General features: G+C 47.2%; 1 protein-coding gene across 3 annotated transcripts in view; it reads left to right on the plus strand.

The window, feature by feature from the left end:
• TMEM131L (transmembrane 131 like) overlaps positions 1-20,124 on the plus strand; it is a 169,779-nt gene extending 149,655 nt beyond the window's left edge. The window contains exons 28-35 of one of the 3 annotated variants that reach the window (XM_049632310.1): positions 505-671; positions 1,854-2,042; positions 6,053-6,131; positions 7,030-7,112; positions 15,284-15,404; positions 16,422-16,513; positions 18,444-18,583; positions 19,798-20,124. In XM_049632310.1, coding sequence (XP_049488267.1) covers positions 505-671; positions 1,854-2,042; positions 6,053-6,131; positions 7,030-7,112; positions 15,284-15,404; positions 16,422-16,513; positions 18,444-18,583; positions 19,798-20,073 — 1,147 coding nt within the window. In that variant the 3' untranslated portion in view covers positions 20,074-20,124. The remainder of the gene's footprint in view (positions 1-504; positions 672-1,853; positions 2,043-6,052; positions 6,132-7,029; positions 7,113-15,283; positions 15,405-16,421; positions 16,514-18,443; positions 18,584-19,797) is intronic. The other 2 variants (XM_049632311.1, XM_049632312.1) reach the window with 2 other exon arrangements.
• Positions 20,125-20,460: the final 336 nt, after the last annotated feature.

The following is a 20,460-nucleotide window of genomic DNA, read 5'->3' on the forward strand; positions in this document are numbered from 1 at the left end:
CGCAACTTTCCTAACAATACATGGCACATGGTAGTCACTCAATAAATGTTTGCTAAATGAATGGATGAGAAGAGATATAAATGAACGCTCAGTACCTTCCCCCAGACACCAGGCAGCAGGTTCATCTATTAAGAATCATACCTGTCACTAAAGCCAAGGAGGATGAGCCAAGAGTCCTGGGTTCTGGACCTGGACCTGCCACTTATGAGGTGACGGAGGGACTCCATCACTTATTTAACTTTATGGAGTTTTATTCCTCTCAGTGTGAAGTATAGAGTAGATTAAATGAGCTCCAGATTGATTGTAGTTCTAAAACAGCAAAAATCTTTTGTCTTTTTGATACCACTCCCTTACTCAGTGTCTTCTCCCCCAAAACACAAAGAGCGGAGGTCTTGGGTTGTCCCAGGTTCATTTTCACCTCTGGTAAGTTTCATGGAAAGCAAGGATGGTTGGATGATAACATGTGGATGTGATTTGTTTGTTTGTTTTTTGTGGTTCTTCTAGGCCTTCTGAACAGAGTGAATTAAAACATGTGTGCAATGCATTTGAAAGGCCTGAGCTGAGCAGTGACGTCGATGTCAGAAACTGGTGTATACAGGAAAACCCGGGGGAAATTTGTAAGACAGATGCTGGCATTGGGAGCAGTTTACCTGCTGCACAGGAAGAGGCAGGTGTGTGACTATGTTGAGCTATGAGCAGTGCTTCTGTTGGGATTTTTGGTTCCTCCAGGAAGTAGCCACTGTAAAGAAGTGGCACCTTGATGAAGTTATCGCTTCAGAGGCAACTTAGGTTATTGACGCCTGAATGGAAAGCTGTCAGGATGACACTGTAAACCTGAGATTCTTTTGAACCCGGGCAGGCCTCGAGTGCTGTCCCCTCCTCCCTAAAATCTGACCATTCTCAACTGTCCTCCTGCGCAGTGCTGAAGGAACGGTGGTTGCTCCCTCTGGGGACAGCTGGGTGAGAACTGTGTTCTTCTCACACACCCAAGCCAGGCAGTTCCTGCACAGCCAGGCTGCCGTCCCTCCCAAGAACTTCCCGGCAGCGCCTCTGGGAGTGAGAGGTAGAGGGCACCCAAAGCTAGGTCTGAGCTAGACTAAGGGGTAGCAGGAGGCTCCAGGGCCACTGAAGTTGACTGCACGTGTGGGGGACGGTGTGGGGGAGTTGTAGTCCTGTCTGCCAACACCGTGTTCCCAGACACACGTCCATGTCCTCCATGCACATGGCTGGCAGATTTCGGGAGTTTCTTTCTCTGTCCTCTCATTCATTCCCTTGACACATGTGTTGCCTTTTGGTCTTCTTGGGGGTTCATTCCACTCATGCATAAATAGTACTTTGAAGCTCTTTTTTTTTTTTTTTTTTAACATTTTAAGTAATTTCTACACCCAACATGGGGCTTGAACTTACAACCCTGAGACCAAGAATTGCATGCTGTACTGACTGAGCCAGCCAGTGCCCCAGTACGTTGAAGCTCTTAGGAGGTATCTTCATAAAAGAGAGGGAGAAATTACCTATAAATTTCCAGTCTGATCAAGTAGCTCAGTTTTCTTCACAGAGTGTTTATTTCCAGAACCACTTTTAGATCAAGGGTATGCTTGGTATTGACAGTCTGAGCCCCAGCCAGGTGTAATCACCCATCCTGCAGGCAGAGTAGACACAGCTCATCCCTCACTGTTTCTTAAAGTCCTGTTATTGGTTGTAGTTAACTTCTTTCTTCTTGCTAGATGTGCAGAGGTAGCAGACCCTGACCGTGAACCTGGCCTTCTTCATAACTTCACTTATCTCCTTAGTAGACATGGCATCAAGTTGAAAATTGTTCGAATGAGGTATGACTTCTCCCTTCCTTCCTGCAGAGGGTTACTACCAGAAGACTGGCAAGAAGTGTGTGGAGAAGTCTTGCTCGGATTCCAGCTCCGACTGCGGCAGCTCCTCGGGCGGCGTTCGGGCCAGCCGTGGCAGCTGGGGCAGCTGGAGCAGCAGCAGCAGCAGCTCTGACGGGGACAAGAAGCCCGCGGTGGGCCGTCAGCACTTCCTGCCAGGCGGTGAGTCCTGGGAGTACACCCAGCCCTGGGAACGGCCCTCCCTCCTGCCCTGCCTCCCGCCTTCCCGCCTGTCCTCCCTCCCTCCCACCTGCCCTCCATCCTGTCCTCTCTCCCACCTGCCCTCCCTCCCTCCTGCTCTCCCTGCCACCTGCCCTCCCTCTTGTCCTCCCTCCCACCTACCCTCCGTCCTGCCCCTGCCTCCTGCCCTCCCTCCTGCCCCTGCCTCTCGCCCTCCCTCCTGTCTTCCCTCCCACCTGCCCTCCCTCCTGCCTCTGCCTCCCGCCTCCCCCCTGCCCTCCCTCCCATCTGTCCTCCCTCCTGGCCTGCTGCCTAGCCCAGTATGAGACCTGGATCTGTTTTCCAGGGCCTGGAGTACATGCGGGACTGCAGATTGGAGTGTTTACTTAGCTTTGGATTTCATTCACTCTTTTGTTCTTTCCTCCTTCCTTTCCCTCTCCCTAAATCATCATCATCATCATCACCATCATCACCGTCATTTAATGTCTAACTTTGACACAGTTCAAAGAATTTTTGCATTCCTTTTTTCACTTGCAAGTTTTTATTATGGTAAAATATATATAACACAGAATTTACCATTTTTTAATTTTTTTTAACGTTTATTTATTTTGAGAGACACAGAGTGTGAGAGGGGGTGGGGCAGAGAGAGAGGGAGACATAGAATCCAAGCAGACTCCAGGCTCCAAGCTGTCAGCACAGAGCCTGACATGGGGCTCAAACTCACGAACCGCAAGATCATGACCTGAGTTGAAGCCGGCCACTTAACTGACTGAGCCACCCAGGCGCCCCCAGAACTTACCATTTTTAAGTGTACCATTCAGTGGTGTTAAGTACACTCATATTGTGTAACCATCACCACCATCAAATTTTTCCATCACCCCAGACAGACTCTGCACCTTTATCTATCTATCTATCTATCTATCTATCTAAGAGAGGGGGAGGGGGGAATCCCACGAAGGGCAGGCGGGGGCGGGGGGGGAGAGAGAGAGAGAGAGAGAGAGAGAGAGAGAGAGAGAGAGAGAGAAGTGGGTCTCACCTGAAGCAGGGCTCGTGCTCACCCAGAGCTGGGCTTGAGCTAACCTGACACAGGGCTCGAACTCACATCATGACCTGAGCCGAAGTCAGATGCTTGACTGAGCCGCCCAGGTGCCCCACAACTCTGTACCTTTAAACAACAGCTGTCCATTCCTCACTTCCTGCAGCCCCTGGAAGCCTCACCTCTACTTCCTGTCCCCATGAATTTGACTACTCTGGTGTCTAAGTGGAATCACACGGTGGTCGTCCTTTTGTGTCTGGCTTATTTCCCTTGGCATAATGTCTTCAAGGGTCACCCATCCTTCTTTTTTAAGGCCAAATCATACTCTGTTGCATGCACATATCTCATTTTGATGGGCACTCGGGTTGTTTTGACGTTTTGGCTATTGTGAATAATGCTGTGAACATTGTGGCCTTCTCTTATTTTTGAGAAATTTGAGGATTTGGGAAAGGTCAGAGAATTAACTACTCTTACTTTCGCTATCTTTACCCTTGGGTTTGTTTTTGTTTTTAATAGTGCTTTATAGTCTTTTCCACTTTGGCCTCCCCGAGTCACTGCCCACTGTCATGAACTTGGCACATGTTCTTTTAGTCCATATTTTATCTTACATTTATATATCCATCAACAAAGTATAGAATTATTGTTTTTAACTTACATAAGGGAAATCATACTTCAGTATATCATTCTGCATTTTGCTTCTTTCACTTAATGTTATTTTAAAGCTCTGTGTCTATATAAAGATGGAATTCATTCCTTTTCACTGTTATTTTCAGCTTAGTCTTTGTGTAAGGGTGAGATTGAGAAACTCACATTTGTGAGGCCTTTGTTCACCCATCACACTCACACTGCTCCCAAGTAACCCTGAGGGGCTGATGTCCCCGTGCCAGTCTGAGATTTGAGGTCCCGGGCACAGAGAGGTTGGCAGCCTGTTCCACACCCCAGTTTGCTTGAACCCTGTCTCCTCCCCCCAAGACAGGCTGCTTCAAGCCATGGACCATTCCCTTCAGCAGCCTCCGGGCTGTCCTCTCTTCTCTGTCTCCCACCGGCAGTGAGACCTATAAAAGAAGGTCTTGTCTGAGAGACCAGGGCCCTAGTAACCATAAAAACCTACAGAAAGCACCCACGCGTATTTTCAAGCTGCATTTCTCAGCCTTTCTTTCATTATCCTCTCCCTCCCCAGGAGCCTTTTGAGACACTGTTTTCTTAATGACCCCCCATAAAATTTTAATATCACTGATAGGCAGTGTTTATTACTGTGCAGTGTGCTTTAGGGATAAAAAGATAAGATCTTCTCAACCCCCAAGAAACTCAGCAGTCCTGCCCCCCTCTAGGAGACACTGTCGCCCACATGGAGACACACAGGCTCAGATGAAGGCAGGCAGGTACACGCGCTTTGATAGCGGGATATGTTTGGCCTGAGGAAGCTTGAGTTCCACAGCCTACACCAAGCCCAGCTCCATCCACCACTGAAGACAAAGTTTGCCTGATGATGCAAACATAAGATTCTGAAAAATCGGTCCTTACTAACAAAAAATAGAAATGCAGTTTTGCTTGGGGGAAAGGCTGAGAGAGCAAGATGAAAAAAATTATTCATAGTTTCTGTACAGTGGCTTAATATGTAGTTTACAAGTTGTTTGAGGGTTACGTACTGTCAGAAAAATGTCCCCAGCATTTTTTTTACACCATAATTATGGTGTAAAAGACCATAAGGACAACGTATATGTGAAGCATGACCCCAATTTTATATGTATGTGTACACATAAAAGAGATTGTAAGGAAATATATCTAAATGTTGAATGGCAGTATAATTGCAGGTGACTTCTGTTTTTCTTCTTTCTTTCTTCCTTCCTTCCTTCCTTCCTTCCTTCCTTGCTTCCTTCCTTCCTTCCTTCCTTCCTTCTTTCGTTTATTCATTTTTGAGACAGAGAGAGACAGAGCATGAATGGGGGAAGGTCAGAGAGAGAGGGAGACACAGAATCCGAAACAGGCTCCAGGCTCCGAGCTGTCAGCACAGAGCCCGACGCGGGGCTCAATCTCACGGACCGCAAGATCATGACCTGAGCCAAAGTCGGACGCCCAACCGACTGAGCCACCCAGGCACCCCCTGTTTTTCTTCTTTAAACTTACGTTTATTTTCATAGATTTCTTACAGTAAATATGTATTACTTTTATAAATTGCAGGGATCTATTTATATAGCAAGATTTCTTTTATCAGAAAAACCCCTATGAGAAAGTTACATGATATTAATGATTTCAGCTTTTTGCCAAAATTAAAACACCATTAATCCAAAATTCATAAATTTAAGTGTTGAATTTCAGTAACTTTTCAATGAAGATAAATATAATAGAGATTTTTTTTAATGTTTATTTTTTGAGACAGAGAGTGCAAGTGAGTGAGGGGCAGAGAGAGAGGGGGATAGAGGATCTGAAGTAGACTCTGTGCTAACAGCAGAGAGTCCGATGTGGGGCTTGAACTCACGAACTACGAGATCATGACCCAAGCCGAAGTCGGATGCTTAACCGATTGAGCCACCCAGGCACCCCTATAATAGAGATTTTTTAAAAATAAAATCACTGAGGGGTGCCTGGGTGGCTCACTCGGTTAAGCATCTGACTTCGGCTCAGGTCATAATCTCACGGTTCATGGGTTCGACCCCGACATCAGGCTTTGTGCTGACAGCTCAGACGGAGCCTAGAGCTTGCTTCCGATTCTGTCTCCGTCTGTCTCTGCCCCTCCCCCACTCACACTCTGTCTCTGTCTCTCTCTCTCTCTCAAAAATAAATAAATGTTGGGAAAAATTTAAAAGAATAAAATAAAATTACTGAATGTGAAAATCATTTTAAAGTGAGAACTTGCTCATTAAGGGTTGGAGATATTAGCCATCTGCTCTTTAATACATAATACAGTTGAATTACATGTGTAAAACATAATGATAATGTTTTTGTTTTTATGCAGGAGACAATGTTTCCCAAAATGACTTTCCTTCAGAAACTCCCATCTCCTTGAATCTTTCTCATAACATCTGCAATCCCACGTGAGTTTTTAATTTCCTAGCTTTGACGGTGTGTTGTAGGTACTGCTTTTCCTGTCACTGCTTCTTCCTTGTACTTGGTTCTGCGGGTGAAAATAGGAAAACTTTTTAAGGATGTGGGAAAATACAGCCCAATTTTGCTCATCATTCAGGAGGCAGGGTCCTCCCGAGGAAACACATTTCACGATCTCTGGGGTGCCCAGTGACGTAGCCACATTGGAACACATCTCGTTCCTGAAAGCAGACAGAGAAACTGCAGTAGTTGTAGGGATTGGAGTCATCAACGCTTTGCTACAACTTGAAATAAAACTGGACGCCCATGACTTAGGGAAGTTTGCAAGACCAGCAGCTACCCCCATGATAACAATTCTGCTGTGTGATGCTTGCCACCGCATGGGACAAAATCAACAAGTGGCTTTTATTGAGTGGGAGAAGAGGAGGGTACGCAGCCGGCAGAGGTTTTCAGAGTGGGCATGTGATCACCTTTCCTTAGGCGCTGGTCACATAGTGAGAGGACAGGAGGCTGTCATTAAAACTAAATTGATGGGGTTGTAAAGAAGGAAACTCAGCATAGGAGACAAAGCTGTCTGTGAACTGTTTTGCTAGAGGTAGGAAGTAAATTAGGGATTAATTCTTGCTGCCGGCTGGTGGTGGGCTGATGGTGAATCTGCAGTTCACCTTAGCTACCTTAGTTAAACTTGTTTTGTTGTTTATTTAAGAAAGGCTCTGCTGGGTCTTGGGAATTTACTATTCCTCAGCCCTTTTCTGGCCGTGTACCATTGTGTGTCTAGTATTTTATGTTTCTTGTGGGAAGAATGTCTGTAAAAACTCAGTGAACAAATTTGGTATGTCCTTGTACAGAAGAAATGAATAGATCCTCATTCTCTCACTTTCTCCACAGAAACGTGAATAATGTCCCACGGTATGCAGAACCTCCCTGTCCCAGCCTTCCTGCCGGGCCTGCAGGTGTCGAAGAAGATAAAGGTGAGGCGCATATGCTTGGAGCAGTCAGCAGCCAGGTGCTCCACACCGCAGGTCGGGGAGCTTGCCAAGACAGGTCGGGTGGGGCCGGGGCTTCGCCCAGCGCCCTCTTGTTCAAGCCATGTCACTGGGCTTTCGTGCGTTGGGAATGTACCTGCCCTCTGGACTGGCTTCATCGAGGTCTCTGACTTGGGCTGCCCCCTCGTTTAGAGCCAGGGTACAGGTGCCCTGTGGCCCGAGTATAGCATGGGGTGCTTTGCAGGGGACTACTGCTATGTGTGGTCCACCTTTGCCTGTCTGAGGTAACAGAGAAATAGAGAAAGCAAAGGTAAGCTCTGGTTGGACAGCATGCCATGGGTCAAGTCCAGGCACCTGAGCCTGCTTCCACCTTTCCCACTCTCTCCCTGTCCTCCCTGCCTCCCCATGTCTTAGAAGTCCCTTAACCTGGCCTCGCAGCCTCAGTGACCAGCCTCGCTCCCTGTACGCGACCTGAGACCAGGAGCTGAGCTCCTGCAGGCTACCCCCAGGTGGGGAGGACAGCGTCCCAGGGGTGTGGAAATGATGTGAGTGGGAGGGAAAACCAAACCCCGCTCCCTCCTGGGGTCTCTGTAGGAGGTTAACTCCAGTCTCCCTCATTTTTCTTCTCCAGTTCTCTTTGTTACCTCTCTTGGCTCTTGTCTTGTGTCTCCTGTTTTCTTCTAGTGCCTGCTTCCCACGTGATTAGGGTCAGGAACCGTGGCAGGATAAACCTGATGTTCACTCCCGTGGCATCATTTAGCTTTAACGCATGTACTTGCTTTTGCTCATATAAATGAGACTAGATTTGAAAACTCCTCTATGCATTGGAGCCAACTGTGAAAGCATAGGCTTCTGTGCTGTTCTTTGGATACATTTTGGACTTGCTGTTGTTGCATTGTCATTAGAAATAAATTATTTGTGAGTTGGATCCAACTACTAATCCAATAAAATAAGTGTTTTCAATTAAAAAAAACTCTTGAATTCAGTAATGTTGCTGAAGCAAGATTTGGACAAAATTTAGGTGGTACTACCTTTTTTCTTTAAGGTAGTAGACAAGATAAGATTTAGTTGATGGGGAAAAATAAAAACTGTCAAACAGATATGCCTTAAAATGGTATTCTGTCTGTATCTGTCTGTATGTGTTGTCAGGTGGAGACTTACATGTTGTCTAGAGTCTTAATCTGTTTTTTTGCATGTGTGTATGTTTCAGGTGCCTTTTACCTTGTTCTTGGTGTTAATAATCTGCAATTACTTTTGTTTATTTATTTTATTTTAGAGAGAGAGAATGGGGAAGGTACGGGGGGGGGGGGGGGAGGGGGGGGGGGAGAGAGAGAGAGAGAGAGAGAGAGAGAGAGAGAGAGAGAGAACCTTAAGCAGGCTCCATGCTCTGTGTGGAACATGATGCAAGGCTTGATCCCATAACCCTGGGATCATGACTTGAGCCGAAATCAAGAGTCAGATGCTTAACCAACTGAGCCACTCAGGCACCCCTGCAATTAGTTTTGAATCACCTGTTATAGTCCTTGGTTGGATCTTCAAGTCACTAGAGAATTAGATCTTGCTCAGAGTGACTGTCTGCAGAGCACTGGCTCCATCTCCTTCTGCTGTCCCTGCCCTTCCTCACACAGCTGCTTTTTGCCCAGCCCCAGTTCCTCCATCCTCGTTACAGTCTCTCCGTTGCTACCTCCTTTCACTGCAGACACCTTGCAAAACCACAGTCAGGGTTCTGCCAGGTTCTGCGGCTTCTCTGCCGGCTGCAGTGCCAGTGAGCAAGGCTGGAGAACAGTGGGCAGAAGCACACACAGCAGCCACTGCTCTGTACGTCCACAGCCCTCGCTTCACGTGACCCCATGGCTGCGACTCTCTGGGCCCTTATCTGTTCCCTCCTCTGTGCTCATACTTCCAGTGCTTTCTGCCTCGTCCTCCTAGCTGATATTGCTTGGTGTTTCCCTGGGAAGGAAAGAGACAGTTGGAGGCCTTCGGAAGGCTCCCACTGCCCCCTCCATGCACCACCAGTCGCAACATCTTCTGCTCCTTCCTGTTTCAACCTGTTGAATTATCAGTGCGGTGCTCCTCCCCAAGGCTCTTGTTTCAGTGCATTGCCCATCCGTCTGCCATCAGCTGGTTTTCTCTGGGGGTCATTCCATCAGCTGTGATACTTCCCACCTTTAAAAAACCAACAGCCCAAACCCTCTCTCTCGACCCCCTTCTCTAGCTACGTCGTGCCTCTCTTTGGGGGAACTTCTTAGAAGAGTAGTCTGTGCTTGCTATCAGATTCCTTTCCTCCTCTTCTCCTCTGAAACTGGCTGTGCTCCACCACTCCCCCAAGACACTGTCTGCAGGGGCCCTAGCGGTTTCCATGCTGTGAAGTCCCACACTTCTCAGTCTTCCCATCTCCATGGTGACCTATTGCAGACCTTAGACGTTCTGCTCTGGCCCTTAAGTTTTAGGGTTTCCGATTCAGTACCCCCCGGCCTGTCATGCCACCTTGTGCTGTCTCTGTGCACAGTCCTGTGGTGGTCTCATCCATATGCAAACCTAAGTGCTCCCTCCACCCTGATGACTCCCACATTTGCACCTTTAGCCTGGGCCTCTCTCCTGAACGCCACTGTCTTATAGCCAACTGCCATTTGACATCTGTACTTGGGGATGCAGCGGGTATCCCAGTGCTTGGCTTCCCTCACTCCTGCTCACCTTACAGCCTTCCCATTTGGTCTTTCTTGTTGCTCAGGCCAGAAATCTTGACTTGTTTTTCTTGTCGCCCACCCATGATCTGTTGTCTTCTGTTCGTCTTCTGCCTTCCAACCAGGATCTGACTGCTTCTCCTCACCTCCACCATAATCACCCTGGTCCAGGCCATCATTGTTTCTCTCTTGGGCTGTCACGATAACTTCCTGACAGATCTCCCTGCATCTGCTCTCACCTTGCCTTCTAATTTCTTTTTAATTTTCTCTTTTTAAATTGAGGTTTAATTGACTTATACAGTGTACAATATAATGATTTGATATGTGTGTATATTGCAAAATGATCACAGTAAGTCTGGTTAACAACCATCAGTGCCTTACCATCTGTTTTTAACACGGCAGCCTTAGTGACCATGTTAACATAAGTTATAGCCTTTCTCTGTCCAGAACTGGGGAGGATCTGAGAAGGTTACCCAACTTACAAGTTAACCAATTAGTGTACCACATTTTTATAGATACTGGCAGAAGACAGGAGACTTCTGGGTCAGGCACAGAGGACGTTTAGCACAATGAATGGCATGCACATGGATGTATTTCTGGCAGGTCCTGGCCTGCAGTCCCATGGGTGATGCAGGTGGGCCCGGGTGGCCACCTGCATGGGCTCTGGGTGCAGGACAGGAACCCTGAGCTTAGGGAACCCAAGTGTTTTATAATAGTCAGGAAACACTGTATTTATTTTGTTGAATGTTAAAGAAGCTTGCCCCTTGGGGCACCTGGGTGGCTCAGTCGGTTGAGCAACCGACTTCGGCTCAGGTCATGATCTTATGGTTTGTGAGTTCGAGCCCTGCATCGGGCTCTGTGCTGACAGCTCAGAGCCTGGAGCCTGTTTCAGATTCTGTGTCTCCCTCTCTCTCTGCCCCTCCCCCACTCGTGCTCTGTCTCTGTCTGTCTCAGAAATAAATAAAAACATTAAAAAAAAATTAAAAAAAAAAAAAGAAGCTTGCCCCTTGCTGCGAAGAGAGAGAGACCTTATCTCTCTCCTGAGGCTTTGCTTAGTAAACATCCTTGGAAAGGTAGGTCAGAACATAGGCAGCTAGCTTCCTGCTTGCAGGAAGTACAGAAAAGCGAGACACCCATAGAAAATTGTCTCACAACAATATACACACCCCTTGTTGCTGCGTAGCCTTGGCTTCTGGTCCGTTTTCTCATGCGTACATCACTCCTTAAGTGGTTCTCGATTACTCTGACAGAAGGTGGGGCCACATCTTTTAATTTGACTACGATGATATAGCCTGCAACTTGACCTACAGGAAAATGTCTGGGTGAGTCTGTCCCCCACACCCTGGCCAGTGAGTTAGCGCTGACCTGAACGCCTTGCAGAGCCAAGCTGGTGTCGTGGTGTCTTTGATCATTTCAGCTAATGTTAGGAAACAAATCTCATACCATCTTTGCTGATTGGATGGCTCCCTCGTAGTGATTACTGCCTACAGGATGTGCATAAACAGCAAGTTATCCTTCAGGGACGTCCCCTGAATAACCAAGAGCATCCTCATCTGAGAGGTCTCCACAGTCATTGGAAAGCTACGTGATCTACTGGTGACTGGCACGAGAAGTACCGTTCTGGGGGTACACACACTGCCCTGGGAAGAAGGTGTCATTTACAGTTGCTACCCCTGCCCCGCCCCCGCTTCCCCCCCTTGTCCCCCTGCCCTGGCAATGGGACCTGATCATTCAGGGAATACAGGTTGGCAGTGTCTCGAGTGTGGCCTGACTGGCCGGTAAACCTTTGGGTTCCCAATTCAGTTTTGAATAATTGAGTCTAGTCTTTCTTTGTGGAGGTTCTGCCTACGTGCAGATAGCCCAGGCTGTCCCATTGATGGATGCCACCAGCTGATGGCATCTGTCCATCCATCCATCCCACAAATGACTGAGCGCTGATAATGGCAGTGAAGGCAGGAGACAGCCGGAGATGCTCAAGTGCTTTGCACGGAGGGGGCAGGAGCCAGTCCATCCCCTGGAAACGTCAAGGGAGAAGGTGACCAGTTGAGGTCAGAACTGTGTGATGTAATTTGGCGGACTCGGCAGTCACATTTAAGGCCCTAACAACAGTTTGGAAGAGCCGTACCAGGACATTTTCCTCCCTGAGGAAGACTCCAAGGGCAATTCTGAAAAAGAGGGATCATGAATGTCCTCCTGTTCTCCACACCTCCTGAGACCTAAGGCATTCCCTCCCCGGGTGCTGAGGTTTTCCTCCTCCATCACCATAGAATCCTTGTCTCATCACAAGAGCTGTAACTGTAACAGTGACTTTTTTTTTTACAACAAAACCGTACTTGTACCACCTTTTGTCCAGAAGGGTCAAGGCATTTTTTTAAATGTTTATTTATTGCGAGAGAGAGCGGGAGAGAGGGGAAGAGGGAGAGAGACAGAATCCCAAACAAGCTGCTCATTATCAGCACAGAGCCCAATGTGGGGCTTGAACCCATGAGCTATGGGATCATGACCCGAGCCAAAGGTGGATGCTTAACCGACTGAGCCACGCAGGTGCCCTGGGTCAAGGCATTTTTTATGAAACTTACAGGGATCCATATGTTCCCCCACTTGGGCCTGTATGGGCCGTGTAGGGGACTCTGAGCAGTGTACCCATCCACGTGATTGGTATCCTTATGGTCCAGGATCCCCTCAGTCTAACAAGAGAATCCAGGTGACTGGACCAGAAATAAGTGTGAACCCACTCAGCCCCCTATTGGCTGGACTGACACCAGAGTGTCTACCCCCCAGCTCAGCCTAGGGTTGCTATTAGGGCAAAAAACGAGTGTCACATGTCTAGAAGTGGTCGGGGCAGAATTGTGGATGTTCAGAACAGATCTCTGTATCCCACTTGCCCCACACCCCTTTAGTCCTGTTTCATACCCAGGAAGCAGCCAAGGGCCAGTGCTCCCTTTCTGGGCACAGGTCCAGTCAGTACCAAACTGCCTTACATAAGTATGTATACCAGGGGAGGTGAGGAAGTAGGGTCAGAAACCTGTTTGGGTTGAACTGGAGGAGGCTGTTACAAGCCCAGCCATCCCAGGTGTCTGTGGGTGGTAGGGAGTATAGAAGGACCACCAAATGCCTTGACTCTCGACCCACTGCTGAGTGGCTTTGGTCGGGATAGCTGTCCTGATCAGGTTACTTTCAGGGGCTGCAGTGATGTGGCTGTGCCGGCTGGTTGATGAACAGCAGCACTGTAACCAGAAACGTGTCAGCAGTGGGGAGGCAGCAGTAATGGCCTGGAGACGGGGCTCAGGGTCCAGCGTGGTCCATGTGCCAGGAGTGGGTGACGGCATGCTCAGTATGATGTGGCCCACCCCAGCTCGAGGCAGCTGTGATGAGTCTGGCTGGCAGTGGTAGTCCTGCATCCTAAACAAGTGGTTTCTTCCCTCTGTGCATTTGTGATGCTGGAAGTGCTCCCACATCCGATATGACAGGCAGCAGTCCTGGTCGTCTGGGTGTGCAGCTTGATTCCAGGCTGCCTTCCTCAGGATACCCTACCCAAGTGGCTCAGATGCTTTAATTGGAAGCCAACATTTGTTTCCCCATTTCACATCCCTAAAGCAAAGTGTCTTTTAATCTGCCAGTTAGTAGCTTTCCAAGTGACAGACCAGTAGCTAGGCTATTAGCAATAGCTTGTGTCAGTAAAAGCACAACTCAGTTCATCAAGAGAAGAGCTGGCTTTGAGAACCACCCTGGGTCTGTGCCTGACCAGAGGGGCCGTATTCATTTTCAGTGCTGCAGAGTGGATGCTGGGGCGGACAGCTGCTAGAGCCCAGTGGGCACTATCCGGTTTCAGCTTAGTCTGACCATCAGTGAGCCATACCCAGGCATTTAGGGGAACCTCAGTGAGTTGTAGGCCCCACTGAGCCAGCAGCGTTGCTTCAGGTAGTAGAGTGGGAGGTACAATTTCCCCAGAGGGACAGCCTCCATTTCCTCCACATAAAGCTGAGAGAGGGCTGAGGCCAAGCCAGCTACATGAACATCACCATGTTTGCATCAACTCCCCTGGGTCCTACATGGATACCTATGTGCATACTGGGTTATGTTACAGGAAGGAACCCTGAGCTTAGGGAACCCATATGTTTTATAATGGGCAGTAAGCATACCTGCCTTTTGCTCCAGAGGGAGGCTGTATATAGGTTGCATGGCTTTTGCTTACCAAACATCCTTGAGAAGATAGTCCAGAATAAAGGCATTCAGGGCCTCTGCCTGCAAGATGTACAGAAATGTGAGAAACTGGTAGAGACTTGTCTCCTGGTAGTCACTAAGCTCAGAACCTTCTAATAGCTCCCCATACCATCCAAAGTAAATGCCCCCATCCTTAAATTGGGGAGCCCACAAACTCTGCACTCTCTGGCTCTCAGTCATCTCTGTGACCTTATCCCCCACTACTCTCCTTGCTGGCCACACCGGTATCCTTGCTGTTCTGAACTCACCAGGAGCCTTTACAGAAAGTGCTATTCCCCCTGCCTGGAGCCTCCCCCATCCCCCCTGGTTTCTCACCTTATTCACATCTTCCACCCATCAGATATTCCCTTAGTGAGGCCTTTCATTACCCTGTTTAAAATTGCTGTTGGGGCCCCTTGGGTGGCTCAGTCGGTTAAGCATTTGACTCTTGATTTTGGCTCAGGTCATGATCTCATGGTTTGTGGGGTTGAACCCTGCTTTAGGCTCTGTGTTGATAGCACAGAGCCTGCTTGAGATTCTGTCTCTCTGTCCTTCCCCACTCGTGCTCTCTCTCAAAATCAAGTAAACATTTAAAAATAAATAAAATTGCTGTTTATCTGCATAGCACTTAGACCACCTGCCATATTCTCCTTCTTCCTTTTTCGTTTGTCTCTGTCCACTTGAATGTAAACTTGTCCACTGCTGTGTCCTTGACATCGAAAATGGGGCCTTACAGGGGCGCCTGGGTGGCTTGGTCGGTTAAGCGTCCGACTTCGGCTCAGGTAATGATCCCACGGTCCGTGGGTTCGAGCCCCGCGTCGGGCTCTGTGCTGACAGCTCAGAGCCTGGAGCCTGCTTCCGATTCTGTGTCTCCCTCTCTCTCTGACCCTCCCCCATTCATGCTCTGTCTCTCTCTGTCTCAAAAATAAATAAACATTAAAAAAAAAAATTAAAAAAAAAATGGGGCCTTACAGAGAGCAGGCCCTCAAATACTTGTTGAATTATTACAGTGATCTTGTAATCTAGGTCAGGAGACAGTCCTATACCGTCTGAAGTGAAGGTTAAAGCACATGCCATCTTTCTACTTCATATCTTGAAAGTATATCCTGAAAGGGGTTGGGGAAGATAGAAGTGATCGGCATGTGTGGGTGATATTCAGGGAGTGTTTTCTTGAAGGAGAGAAGGGAAGTTGAGCTGGTCCTGCAAGGAGGGTGGGATGAAGGCCAAGGGGGAAGAAGGTAGACTGAGAGGCCTTGTTCTCTTCCTTAGGTCTTTACCCACCTGGAGACCTATGGCCCACGCAGCCCATGTGTGTGACAAGCAGCTACAACTGTGCGGTGGAGAACAGCATGCCTGGCGTGATGCAGGGCCCCGCCCCCGTGCATAATAGGTACAGCTCTCTCCTCTGGTCCTTGCCTTGTTTAGCCTAAGGGCTTGCCGTTAGGCAGGCCTTACACAACTGGGGGCCAGTCTTCTTCCCCAGTGCACCTTAGCTGGGTGTTTCCTGCCTTTTGGAGTCGCATTGTGATGTCTCAGAAAATAACAAAGCACGGATTGAGAGAAACATGAACGGAAATAAAAATAACAAAGCTGTTGACCACGTAATTACCTTCCTTTTTAAGTTGGAAAGACGGATCTGTTAAGAGAGGCAAGTCTGAAAAAACAATCACTCAGAATTTCTACCACCTAGCAGAGAAAAGATTTCCATTTTTCCATGGTGTTCATCATGAACACGTTTAAAGTGTTAAGAAAGCTCAAATAATTTGAGAATTGAAAAGTAGTTACGTTATAGCAGTTTTTTAATTTTGCTGTTGGATATTAATGGCATTCAATTATGAAAACTTGAGAAAATGTTGCTATCTGTGTTTAATCACAGAATCTGTTTGAAGTTTTCTTTTTTGGTTCAGCTTGTTACAGTGGTATTTACTTCCTTCTATCTATAATGAGAATCCAGTTTGTAACAGTGATTGAAGTATCTATGGTGAATCATAGTCTCTATGGTTGTGATTTACGTAAGGTGAGTGCTGGCCTTGCTTTGAGCAAAGGTGGATATTTTATAACACAACCGTCAGGTGTTTGCTGAGACCCTCAGGGTAGCACGGTCACTCTTCCAAAGTGCTCATAAAGCCATGGCCTTGGATCCTGCCTCCCGTTAGACTTCACAAACCTGGTTATAAAGGAAGTGTGCTCCTAGTTCGACCGACCGTCCAACCTGCAAGGCTGTGTCATTGATGATGAGCATTCAGTTAGTAAGTCTTTGATCCTGTGACTTGAGAAAGTACAACTTTTATCTTGCAAAATTGAGGAATTAGCAGTGATTAGGATGCTGGGCAATAAAATCGGTTTCCTTTCTTTACTTGATCTTTTGACATCCTATTTCTGAAACCACACCTCTTGTTTTTTGTAGCAGTTTCATTGATTGGAGTGCGACTTGTGAAGGCCAGTTCCCCAGTGTGTACTGTCCGTTGGAACTGAATGATTATAATGCCTTTCCGGAAGGTAAAAGCTATTCGAACAATCCCAGTGTCATTCTTTTACTCTCAGAAAGTCAAAGCAGGAAGTCTGTCTAAGGTTGAAGTCTAAGGTCTAAGTCTGTCTAAGGCACTAATTGCAGAAGAGTACCTTTTTGAAAACAACTGATATAATTGGTGTAGAACGTTCTTTAGTTTCAGGTGTACAACATCATGATTCCATATTTGTAAATATTGGGAAGTGATCGCCACAGTAAGTCTGGTTACCATCTGTCACTGTACATTGTTACAAAGGTTTTCTCTTGTGATGAAAACCTTCAGGGTCTCTCCTGGCGACTTGCAAATACACAGTACAGTGTTGTCTGCTATCCTCACCATGCCAGCACATTCTCTCTCCAGGGCTGGTTCATCTTCTAACTGGGAGTTTGTGCCTCTTAAGCACCTTCACCCATTTCACATACACCCCACTCCCCACCAGCCCCGACCCCTGCCTCTGACAACCACCAGTCTGTTCTCTGCGTCCGTGAGCTTGGTTTTTTTATTGTTGTTATTTGTTTGTTTGTTAAGAATGTGCCCTTAACAGTGAGCAACCGTGGAGAATGACCTTACAGGAAGCTGCTGAGTGGCTTCATGTGGGTTCAGTTGTGCATGCCTCCCATGTATAGTTTTATATGGCCTCGAAAAGCCCTTTCAACCTGGATGTCTGGGGGCTTCTACAGATAACTCTAAACTAGTTAGCCCTTCCCATTTGGTAGAACTGGGTCATTTGGATTTATGTGGACCTAAGATTGTAGATGATCCATTGGGAGGCTGAGGCTTTAGATGTTTGCTGAACTTTTGAGGCAGGCAAGCCCCTTGTGAAATGTGAGCATTTATGGGCTTGTTCCTCAGCAAGTCCTGACTCTTCTGCCCCTGGGTGGTGCTGCAGAAGGAAGGAACAGAGCTAGGAGGGGAAATTCTGGGAAATTACAGATGCTTGGGCTCAAGCATCGGTAATAGTAAACAATAAGAGCTATGCAAAAAGATAAACTGCAGAGTGTTCTGATTCTACGTTACAGTCTGATCATGATTTCTCATGCCTTTTCAGGGAAGGTGTAAGCAGTATATTAGATGTACTTCCCCCATTGTAATGTATGCGTTGCTCCATGCTAACCACTGGGGGGTGCTGTGGTAACTTTCTTCCTGTGCTGGTGGGGCTTGTGTTCATGACAGCAGCACCCTGTGAGCCGGTCGGTCGTGCTTTCTTCTGTTTCAGTTACCTGCGGCCAGCCACCATCCAGAAGCAGATGATCCTCCCCCTGACCCCTGACGTATTGTCAGAAGGTCGACACTAGCCTAACACTATGTCACAATGTCTGTCCTTTACCTCACCTCATCTCCCTACATGGGCATTTTATGATCTCCTATCATCACAAGAAGGGTGACTATGGTACCGTAAGATCTTTTGAGAGGGAAGGAGAAAAAGAGAGCACATTCACATAACTTTTGTTATAATTTTTCTATTTTATTAGTTATTGTCATTAATTTCTTACTGTACCTAGTTAGTACATTAAACTTTACCATAACTGTTTATGTATAGAAAAAAACACATATAGGTTTCGGAAGCATGAGGTTAGCATGACAGGTAATAAAGGAAAATGTTGAGGACTAGTAAGACTCTCGACATGATTCCAATCTGCGGTAGTGTTTATTAGAAAGATTCCCATCACATTGTCAAATACAGAACATCAAGTCCAGAGGAAGACCTTCCTCACTGAGGGCTTCCCAGGTAGTGTATCTGATAAATAGTTTTAACCCTGAGAATGACAGTGGCCCTCCTGGTCCACATGGGGTGAGTATTTATACCTGTCTTTGACTTGTCAATATAGTAAGGCCTTGAAAGTTTTTGGCCCAAGAGTAAGAATGCAGATCTTGCCATAAAAATGTTTACCTGTGTTGTTGTCTCCCATTCTTTGTAGAAAACATGAATTACCCCAATGGCTTCCCTTGTCCTGCCGAAATTCAGACAGATGTTATGGATCACAACTCTCAGTCTACCTGGAGTCCCCCGCCCAATATGCCGACTGCCTGGGGACATGCCAGTCTCCTCAATTCTCCGGTTAGTGCTGTGACCCTGGGGCATTTGCAAGTTCCTTCTGGTGCTGCTTTAATCCTGGTCTCCCTTAATTTCAGAGTTAGGTTCAGATCAGCCAAAGCCTGGCTTGGTTCCTGTAGATCACAGAAGTCAGGGTGATGGTCTGTAGATAAAATTGAATTGGGGCCAGGAAGCCCTCCGTGACTGGGTCCTGAGGGCTTCCTGCCTGTCAGCACCCTTCTGAGCCTAAAAGTCCCACACCTTCTTCCTTTCACATCCATTCAAGACACTAATTTTTCTTTTTTAACATTTATTTATTTTTTAGAGTGAGACAGAGCACAAGTGGGAGAGGGACAGAGAGAGGGGGAGTATACAGAATCTGAAGCAGGCTTCAGGCTCTGAGCTGTCAGCACAGAGCCCGACATGAGGCTTGAACTCACGGACCCCTAGATCATGACCTGAGCCAAGTCAGACGTTTAACTGACTGAGCCACCCAGATGCCCCTCAAGACAGTTCTTATAGATTGAGGGCATTTGACCTGTGTGGGTCCTTCCTTGGGTTGAAAATAAGTTTATTCCAGTTAGATGAGGATTTCACATCACTCCATTTGAGAAAAATGGAGTCGAAGCAACCCAGATGGTTGAGAATATTAATAACTTACAAGTATCTTGGATTGCTACCACTGTGGTGTCCACTGGTAAGCATTCGACCTTGATGTTGCCTTTCTAAGGCTTGTGTTTTTAAATTTTTGTAATGTTTATTTATTTTTGAGAGAGAGAGAGAGAGAGAGAGAGAGAGAGAGACAGACAGAGACAGTGCAAGTGGGGGAGGGGCAGAGAGAGAGGCAGACACAGAATCCAAAGCAGGCTCCAGGCTCCGAGCTGTCAGCACAGAGCCCGACACAGGGCTTGAACCCATGGACCACGAGATCATGACCTGAGCCAAAGTCAGACACTTAACTGACTGAGCCACCCAGGTGCCCCAAACCTTCTATTTTTAAAAAAAACATTTCTTGGGGCACCGGGTGGCCTAGATGCCTAGCCTCGGTTAAGCGTCTGACCTCAGCTCAGGTCATGATCTCGCAGTTCATGAGTTCGAGTCCTGCATTGACTCTCTGCCATCAGCACAGAGCTCGCTTGGCATCCTGTCTCCCCCTCTCTCCGCTCCTCTGTCTCTCTCAAACATAAATATTTTTTAAAAATAAAAACATTTTTTTTCTCTCCTCATGTACACTTCAGCCCTACCTCACAAGCACCCGAAGCTTGTCTCCAATGTCTGGACTTTTTGGTTCCATCTGGGCCCCGCAAAGTGATGTATATGAAAGTTGCTGCCCCATCAGTCCCACCACGGAACATTCGACTCACATGGAAAACCAGGCTGTCATGTGCAAGGAGTACTACCCGGGGTTTAACCCGTTTCGTGCCTATATGAACCTGGACATATGGACTACCACGGCAGATAGGAGCGCAAGCTTCCCACTATCTAGAGACTCCAGCTACTGTGGGAATGTGTGAAAAGGATTTGATTTCTAAACAATGTGAATAAAGAGGCTTGTGTTTTGATTACTAGCGTAAACTGGTTGCTGAGATAGATTATGACATTGGTGGATATTTTGGCACTTTTATATGAAAATAAATTTTTTTAATGAAACCCAGGTGCTCTGTTTTTTTAAACCCATTGCAAATCCCTGCTAGAGACATTAGCATCCATATGGCATAAGTTCATAATTTCAGAAGTGTGTCTGACATGCCCAGTGTTTGAAATTAGAATAAGAGAGACTTCCAAGAAGGTAAGAGTTGAGAAAGAAAGGGCTGCTATGTTTCTCCACAGCTTCGGAACCCCCCCTCCCCCACTCCCAGGGAACTTGGGAGATGACCTTTATCCGGTGGCCTTCCCAGAGA

This window comes from Panthera uncia, chromosome B1 (assembly GCF_023721935.1).
Source record: "Panthera uncia isolate 11264 chromosome B1, Puncia_PCG_1.0, whole genome shotgun sequence".
In the NCBI taxonomy this organism is placed as follows: Eukaryota; Metazoa; Chordata; class Mammalia; order Carnivora; family Felidae; genus Panthera; species Panthera uncia.